Source organism: Fukomys damarensis, unplaced genomic scaffold, assembly GCF_012274545.1.
Source record: "Fukomys damarensis isolate Sample0158 unplaced genomic scaffold, DMR_v1.0_HiC HiC_scaffold_4, whole genome shotgun sequence".
Taxonomy (NCBI): domain Eukaryota; kingdom Metazoa; phylum Chordata; class Mammalia; order Rodentia; family Bathyergidae; genus Fukomys; species Fukomys damarensis.
The window spans coordinates 10,545,703-10,555,587 of NW_022900916.1; the positions used below are offsets into that span (position 1 = coordinate 10,545,703).

Sequence of the window (9,885 nt, forward strand, 5' to 3'; positions counted from 1 at the left end):
CTACAATAATGCTGCCTGGAGTGGACAATACACACATTTTAGCTATATTAATCATATATATTTTATATATATGCAGAACTGCTATCAAGGGCTGGGAATGCAACTGAGTGGTAGAGCACTTGCCTACGGTATGTGAGGCTCTGGATTTGATTCCCAATAAAAAAATAAATAAAGTATACCATCAGTCTTTGAAAACTATGTAAGGTTAACTAGTAAATTTATTTAAAATTTCTTGGGCAGTCTTGCCACAAAGTAGAACTTCTGATATCTACCCAAGGTTTTCAATAGTACAATGTAACTATCCAATTTTAAAAAACAGATTATGGAACAGTTACTGTTTGCATGAAATTAAACTTGGTTCACACTCATTTCTGAAATTAACTTTACTTCAAAATTTCCAAGATGTGTAAGATCTTTGGGAACTGTTCTCCTCTACAAACATTATTATGAAATGGACTAAAAACAGTCTTTCAAACAAAAAAATATAGAAATTACTGGGTTTTCTGGTAAAACTGACCAGTATAAAACAATTCTAGTTATAATTTCTACTGTAATTCAAAATGAGTTTCCAGGTCAATAACAAATTCTTAACTGAATTAATCACTAAAATATATTAGCAAATCAGATTAGCCTCTGAATACTACTGACTTTTTATTCCAAAACTTAACAGTTTTAGAAAACCTTTCTCATATGTAGAATACCAAGCACACAAACCAAACTCTAAGGTTTAATGCATTCAAATTAACAGATTAAAAAAAATTTCCAACATGTTGAAAACCTGCTACAAGTAGTTAAAGCAGTGGTGGTGAGCCTATAGTACATATGTTGCAGCGGGCTGCTTGTATCACTGAAAGGCTTTAAAAGGTTTGCAATCATTGAGTTAAATTAAGACTACTCAAAAAGTCACTTCAAATAATAGAATATAACAATATAGGAAAACAGTATAAGTTACACAAAAGCAGAGTTTTAAATGTACTAGGAAAAGTAATACCTTTTAAGTACTTATTAAGAATGTACTGCAACCCATAAAATACTGTTTCCTCGTATTTCACCTTCCTTACTTTGGAGTTTTCAGTCTTCTTTTCACGGCATTCAAAGTAGGAATAAACTTTGCTTGTGTTGGGTGGATACTGTTTATAGTGAGTAACCTAGGAAAAGAAAAATACGGTAGATGGAAAACACCAGAACAGTAGGACATAAATTACAACAGAAAAGGCTTGAAGTTATTTCAAAACGAGAGAAACTATACTTTATACTTGTTATTGATGTACTGATGTTTTTGGACACACAGAATTTTAAAAGTACATATTTTATTGAGATTTTACTAGTTAAGAGACTGAACTGAACTTGGAAATAAGGCCTTTAGATTGGTCTTGGTGAACAGCCTTTGACTCGGAAGGGAGAAGCAGCTGCGTGGGGCTCATAACTCATATAAGAGAATAAAATGAAAGTCAGCAGGTTCAGACAGGTTATGTGTTTGCATCCTTTATCCGAAATGCTTGGGACCAGAGGCACTTCGGAGATTTGAGAATATTTATATATACTTATGAGATATCTTGGGGCTAGGATCCATGTATAAACATAAAATTCATTTACTTTTCATAAATCAAATACACTTTAAACAGCCTGAAAGCCTTATTTTATATTTTTAGTGTGTCTCTCTTTTGACTATGAACTGCCTCTTGAAGACAGGAGCGGAATTTTCCCCTCACAATGTCATGCTCATGGCCCAGAAGTTTTGGCTTCTGTAGCATTTTAGATATTTGGATTAGAAGGCTCAACCTAGTGTTACTATGTAAATGTGGTACTATTTAGTAGTAGTCATGATTTCTCATGATGATTTCATTTAAATATAATGAGGTACCCGGATGATCCTTAGTAGCCTTCGTAGTAACACTACAAAAACTTGGATGAAAGCAACAGCAGCAGCAAAAATGAAAAATAAACAAATAAAAACCCCATTTCATAATCTTTCTTATGCTCAAATTACCTCCTAATTGGAAAATAAATTCCTATGTAGTATTACATCAAATCTTTGAGTTAAAAAACATGAAGAGGTTGAGTAAGAGTCACTATTGAAAACTTACCTGTTTTTGTTTAAAGAAATAAAAATAAAGTGTTTATTGTAATTCAAATTTTATTTCAGTATTCTTACCATATTCAACCATTTTACTAATTAAAATAAGAAAGACTAATGTGTATCTGTCCAGTTGAAAGAGTGGGAATAAAAACCTTTAAGGTTTGAAATATGGGGTGAATCATGATATCAGTAGAACCAACTTTTGCAGACCAAGTTTTATGCTGAACCACTACCCACATAAACCACTTTTTCCTGTTTGGCTGCAAAATCTCAATAAAATTTAGCACTACCTTGAAGAATCTTCATAGCTGAGCACAAGAACTCTAAAAGGAATATACTTCTGCTCTCTGCAAAGCCCCGCTTCTGTCTCCAATTCAGTGTCCTCACAGATTGGCTGGTGCTGCACACAGGCCAACATGAGGGTCAGTTTCTACAGGTACAGGTCATCTGAGAGGCCAGGTCCAGCAGAAGACTTGGAGCTCTCTGTCTGCACAGGTACAACAGACATCTATGTAATAAAGGGTATAGTAAGGCCAAAGCAAACTAGACATATGTCAGGCCTTTTTAAGATTAGATACCACGAACTATCACTGTAGAATTAAGATTTTAGAAGTAGCTAAGTGAGCTGGTCATGATGGCACATTCCTGCAATCCTAGTAAACTGAGGATGAAGATGAGGCAGAAGGCCTATGAATTCTACCCCAGCTCAGGCAACTTGGCAAGACTCAGGGGGGAAAAAAAATGGAGGGGCTGGGGATGCAGCCCTGGCTTTAATGCTCCCCCAAAGCTTATGAGACACTTAATATACAGCAATTAAATCTATTATTCAATTTAACAAAATGCAAAAACAAATGCATTTATGAATGATATTCCAGGTTACTCAAATAATATTGTAAATTACTTAAACTGATTAGAAAAGGAAAATCCATGTAAAATTACACCCAGAATTTATGTAAAAATGAAAATGTCTAACTTACACTAATAAATAAACAATTCCTTTCATCAGACTAAGGAGTGAGGTAAAAGAAAAGTCACTGATTATAAAGTAAAATTTGAACCATAGAGCACAAGTTTATAAAACTCAAGTATTACATGGCAAATTATTTTCCTTTTCTGAGAATACCAAGAAGTAAAAAGCTGAATGGAAACATCTGGTATTAATTAGTACCATCAGGGTCTAAAAGTATACTAAAAATTTCCCATCATACAAATATAGTTCTAGTTCTGGATGATCATTATAAATATTTATAATTTTAGAGACTTACTATGTTTTTTATAATACTTTAAAACCCACCTTTGCCTAAATAGAATGTCTCTTTGGAAACAAATATCATTTAAAATACAAAACTGTCTAGGTTGCGTAATTAGAAATGATGTTCTAAAATCTTAGAGAAACTTAAGAGAACTGTTTTAGAGAAATAAGAATTTAAATTGCCTACAACTTACTAACTACTAATATCCACCTAGTTTATAAAAGAATAGAGAGTATTTCTAGGTCTATTTATATGGGCATATACACAAAGGAGAAAAATTTTAAAAAGCTGAGGTAAATACTATTCTAGTACAGTCAATAGACAATTTCATTTTATCTTCTGTTAAATTGGTCACTCTGAACCTTCACCTGTTAAAATGGCAATTCTGAATCTCCATGGGAAAATGGGATGACAGGACATAAATTCTAATTAGTTTTCTTGTAAATAATTTATTCACAAATACATACCTTATACCCACTATGTCTCAGGTATCAGTATGTTTCAGATGCTGAGAGGAAAGTAAAACAGGCTAACATGGTCCCAATTCTCACAGGATAACAAGGGCTTTGAGAAGGGGATAACATGTAAACAAGATAATTTCAGACCAAGGTGGGTACTATGAAAAATTAAGACTGTGATGAGGTAGAAGAGGCCTGAGAAACTACTTTAAGTGGGGACCAAGACAGGAAATGCTTTGGTATAAGGGACAGAAAAGGAAAGACAGTGTAGTTGGTGTTAGAATATAGTAAGGCCAGAAAGAGGCAAGGATAAGATCCTAAGCCTTGCAGAACTTTGGTTCTTTCGGTAATGGGACTGAACCCAGGTTCCAGAACATGCTAGGCAAGTGCTCTGCTACTGAGCTATTATATCTAGCCCTTAAAAAAAAAGTTTTATTTTGGGATGAGAGTGTTGCCATGTTTACCAATCTGGCTTCAAATTTGCGATCCTCCAAGTAGCTGGAACTTCCAAGTAGCTGGAACTTCCAAGTAGCTGGAACTACAGGTGTATGCTACCATGCCTTGTCTAGGACTTTTACTTTATCAAGTGTAATGGAAAACTATTAAGCGTTAAATTGGGATGAATACATCACTTTTTTTTTTCTGATATTGGGAATTGAATACAGGGCCTTGTATGCTAAGTATACGCTCTAACTCTGAGCTAAACCTCTAGCCCTGACTCATATTTTAAAAGGACCAGCCTGGCAGTCAGTAGAGTATGGGTAAGAGCCCTGTCATCCCCCCCCACACATTGGGGATGGAACCAAGGGCCTCACACATGCTAGGCATTCTACTGCTCAGCTAGACTCCTGGCCCCCAAATGGGTTATGGGATAATTGGAGTAGAAGCAAGAATTAAGAGGCTACTTCCCAACACTATGCTGGATGACAGAACTGACCGAGTATTTTTGGAAGGAGAGCTAGGTAAGCTGATGGACTGGACATAATCATGGGGAGGAATTAAGGATACTTCCTAGATTTTCAGCTTGAGCATCTGCATTACTAATGGTGTTATTTATTAAGATGGAAAAGATTATGGAATGAATGGGTGGGGAAATCAAGAGCATCATTTTAAGTATTAAGTAATACAGTAAGTACTAACAAGATTTACAGTACTCAGAGAAGGGAATACAAAAAGGAAGCTCTTAGTTACATTTTTAGTGCTGCTTGACTTCTATCACTACAGAAAATGGTTCTATAATAAATATGATTTTTTACTAGATGCAGACAAAATATCTGATAATACCACTAGCCAACTTTATTACTAAAATGATTTCCTGAACTAGGATGACCCTCCTACAGCAAACAGAGCCCTGCTTACACATTAATATGTGTGTGGTAAAGATCAGAGGCACACGGGAAAATGCAGCTTTTAATAATTTAATCTGTTATGTCATTGATTTACCTCATGAAGAGACCTATAAATGATTACATACTAGATGATAACTGGTCATATTAAAATGCCTACATGAAGAAGTTTTTGGCACTAATTTTATAAAGGGGCAGGGGTAGCTTTATCCACTGTGGAGTGTTAGACAAGCAAGTGCATCAAAAACAGTACTCCCCAGGCTTAGTATCCTTGTTCCAAATATGAGAGCTGGGGAGTATGAAGCATTTTTAAGTTGAATAGAATCTTTATGGGAAAGTAAGGTTCAATTTTCTCTCTAGGTGTTTTAAAAGGCTAATCTGATCTTTCCACAATGAGATCACATGACCCTAGGCAACTACTCCTAACCTACCTTTTCAGTTACGGTCTTATTTTTAACTGCTAAGAAATAACAGCCAACATTTTAAAATAAGATGTGAGAGGAGATGGGTAACATAGCCAAGGTCACAGAGCAAATTACGCTATCTATATTATGGCCGGGCATCCAGAGGATCCACGCTAGCCCTACCGTGGCTAAGACTCTGTGGCTCTTCAAAGGCTTAAACATCTGTCTTGCTGTCCCAGAAAATAACTCATTGCTACTTGGCGCTGAAGCACGAATCACTCAATAAATGTGGCTTCAAGATTTCCTCACTGTATTATTTGAGGAAAGAGAAAAATTCCAGAACCACTTACATATAATCATTATACCACCTCTTCCCTTAAACTTCCTAGTACAAAGTTTCTAACCTCCTTTGCCACACTTTCAAACTCAAGTTAGAGGATACAGCTTCTGGTATTTTTTTGTTTTGTTTTGTTTTGTAAGATACTGTACAATTACTACTGACCTAAATTACCCTACCTATATTTTAGTACAAACCCTCCTCTCCTGCAGCAGTGCCCTCATCTTCATGAGGCCAGCCTACCACAGGAGTCACCACGCCAGTATTTTTGTGTCCACTCAAAACAGTACGCAAGAGAGGCACGCACAACTGTGAGAAAAGGGGACTGGGAAGCCAAAACTGCTAACTTGCCCATATGAGGAGTCTCACCTCTCTCCAAATCTTACCCTCAAAAAATCTCAGCTTTCTAAGATTTGTCAATCAGCTGTTAAAGGAAGCAAAATCTCTTGAACACTTTATAACCATAAATAAGTTACACAGTTCTTTGAAGCTTCTCTAAAATCAACATTTCTCCATCCTGGATTGTAAAATATTGCCTTCTTCGACAGTATCAAAAAAGTCTCCACTATTAACATATGGTTAAAAATGTGCTGAGTTCCAGGATAACCAGTTTATAAAGGACCCTCTGAGAAGCAAGTTATACTGGACAGAAGATTTCCTAAGTAATGTGTAATGTGATTTAAACTGTATCTTGCTTCAGAATGTCTTTCCCAGCTACAGTGTAACTGACAATATCTTCTATTAACCTGTTACAGATAAAATGTTCACAATATTAAAACTATTCTTTGTTGTAATTTGTTAGAAACAATGCGACTATAAAGGGGGGGAAACCCCTGCATCTTTTAATAATTCATAGTTATAGTGAAACTGACCAATGGCTCTCCAGAGGCAGGTGGAAAAAAAAAAAAAAAAAAAAAAAAGACCTGGTCTCCTTTATAAAAAACGTCCCAGATGGGCATGGCAGTGCACGCCTGTAATCCCAGCACTGGGGAGGCTGAGGCAGGAGGATTCCTTTGAGTTGGAAATCAGCCTGGGTTACATAGTGAGTTCCAGGTCAGTCTCAACTACATAGTGAGACCCTGTCTCGAAAAAACCAAAGTCCCAAATATAATTTTAAGCACTGTAATGATGATGACTAATCCAAATCATCTTTCCCCAGTTGGGTTAGTACAAGTGTAAATACAACCTAGGAGATGATTTTATCTTAACCTAGTCTGAAAACATAAATGACTAAGTATAATAATGACTTAAGTATAATAATCTTATACTTAAGGATTTAAGATTAGGTCCTTTTTATTTGTAAAAAGAATCCAGGATGAAAACTGAAGAACCATACTTGCATGGTTTCTTAGTTCCTTATTATGTATAATGAAGTATAAGATTCCAGAAATAATTACATATTTCAAATGTTCCTCTTCTGGCCAGAACTGCTCTGGATTCTCTTGATAGAAAACAAAACAAAACAAAAAAAACCAATTCCCACATGTTGCCATGTGCCTGGCCACCATCCCATCCACTTGCAGAAAACTTTTTTGTGGTGCGTAGGCCATCCATTATTTTCCCTTCAGTTTAAGAAGAAATCAACATATTTTGCTTTCTTCATTAAAACACCTAGCTACTAATTCCCTACTTTAACTGGCCAAGAGTTTGTAAGAACTGATAATGGACATGTAACATTCTTTGTGTAATTTTCAAATAAAAGTTTCATTATTTGTAACATTATGATTATCATTTTTCTCTCTTCACCTAAGAAAGCAAAAACAGAAAATAGGCTAAAAGGTCCACTAACAATACAAGGAAAATTAAAGACTATATGTGACTGTGGTATATAGGGTCTATTTTAGGGCACTGCTATAATCCACTGGTAGAAAATATATTAACTGATGGACTTCTGGAGATTTTTAGGGGAACAAAATAAAAACTATTATTAAAACAAAAATCTTTGGAAAAAATTTCATATATGATAAGGGATAGTCAGCCTGACTTCAAAATGGACAGGAATAAAATGTAAAAAACTGCTGGCCGTGGTGGTACATGTCTGCAGTCACAGCTACCTGGGATTGCAAGCTTCAGGTCAACCTGGGCAAAAGACTGTTTCAAACATAGGCGATACAAAGGCCTGGGGGATGCAGCTGTGTCAGAGCATTTGACTAGCATGGGTGAGGCCCTTGGTCCAACCCCGAGCACCGTTAATAAATAAATGGCACAAATTATAATAGTGCAGATAAGTATAATTTGCTGTATTAGAAAACTTTAAAGAATAGCGATTCAGGGTCAGGGATTTAACTCAGTGAGTGGTTCCAGTGCCTACCTTGCAAGCACAAATTCTGGAGTTTGATCCCCAGTACCAAAAAAGAAAAAAAAAATAGTGATTCTAACTGAAAGCATTCTAAAAACTGATGAAGCAATTTTGTATTCTTTACATATAATGGCTAAAAAACTGCACTCTTTTCAAAAAAAATTAGACCTCATCTTTTTATATTTTGCATTTACAATTAAATTATTTCATGGGCAAATAGGTTAAAAAATTCTGAAAACACTCAGCATGGTGCTGCATGCCTGTAATTCCAACACTTTGGGAGGGCGGTCACTGGCAGAAGTTCACTACCAAGAGTTTGAGACCAGCCTGGCTACAGAATGAGTTCAAGGCAGGCCTAAACTGCGGAGTGAGACCCTGTGTCAAAGAACAAAAACAAGAATAAACAAACAAAAAAAAAACAAAACTGAAAACTAAGCATTTAAAGAAAAGAAATTCTACAAAACTTTGGGACTATTCTAAAAATCACTAATAAAGACAGTGAAAACACTATATAGTAACTGAAGGGGGAATGTAAGCAGAGGTTTTGGAGTCGAGTGAACCATACTTATAATCTAACAGTGTAGAGTTTCCCTTTAAAATTCCATGTAAAAGACCACTTGTTGATGGCTCAGCTCTACTTAAGAGAAACTCATAAAAGCATCACAAAGAAATGGACTAAATAGAATTTAAGCCAGGCTTGGTGGCGCACAACTGTGATCCCAGCACTGGGGAGGCTGAGGCAGGAGGTTCACTGTTTTGTTTCAGGCCAGGGAGACTGCCTCAACCCCTACCCCCCAACTTTTTTTTTTTTTTTTAAAGTAAAATGGGATTTGGCACATGGTGGCACATCTTGTAATCCCAACACTCTGGGAAGCTGAGGCGGTAAGATTCCAATTTAATCCTAGCCTGGGCAATTTAGGGATTTAAAGAGACTGTGTTTCAAAATAGAAAAGGGCTGAGAATAGATGTAGTTCAGGGCAAAGGCCCTAGGTTCAATTTCTAGTGGGGGTAGGGAGATTCTCTAAAATGCTTTCTCAGACTATTGGTGGGCTGAAAACAAAGAAACAAAAACTACAGACCAGAAACAAGAAACCAAACACACCGGAGTACTATGCTTCATCACCATATTCCAAAGCAGCACGTTGGTCACACAGACACTAATATTTAAAACTAAAACTTATTTCTTGCAAGTAGGGTTCTGGTCTGACACTCCACCTCTAAAACATATTAGCTAACAAAACTTCACAAAACTACAGTCCAGTGTATCTCATGTATTCTGGAAACTAGAGGGAAGAAAACTGGCGAGCTTGCCCCCTACTCTTCCTTTCTCCAAGGTGTGTATGAATTTCACATAAATGGGGCAGCTCCACATGCAGGCGTCCAATGGGCGGACGAGGGCCAGGGTTGTGTCATTTCCCTCCCTGCAAGTTCTCCAGGGCTAAGAACTCAAGTTCCTCTACCTCCTCGTGTTTCGCTTTCCTTTTCTCCGAAATCCTGCAGCGAACCAACGGGAGTTGGGCGCACTCTGGCCTCTGCGCCCAGGGATCCGGAGCAGGAGGGATCCCCAGGTGGCAAGGAGTTTGAAACGCAGCCCGGGGGCTCCGGGGACACACCTGTGTCCTCCACGCCGGGATCCCTCCCACCTCCTCGCGGGCGGCGTGGTACCTGGCAACTCGGGGCGTGCAGGCGGCTCCGCCCTCCGCCGCGG

The 9,885-nt window shown here is 37.2% G+C and overlaps 1 protein-coding gene across 1 annotated transcript in view; it reads right to left on the reverse strand.

Annotated features, from left to right (window-relative positions):
• Nampt (nicotinamide phosphoribosyltransferase) overlaps positions 1 to 9,885 on the reverse strand; it is a 32,966-nt gene that overhangs the window by 22,563 nt on the left and 518 nt on the right. The window contains exon 2 of the mRNA XM_033756754.1: positions 992 to 1,150. Within this exon, the coding sequence (XP_033612645.1) occupies positions 992 to 1,150 (159 nt within the window). The remainder of the gene's footprint in view (positions 1 to 991; positions 1,151 to 9,885) is intronic.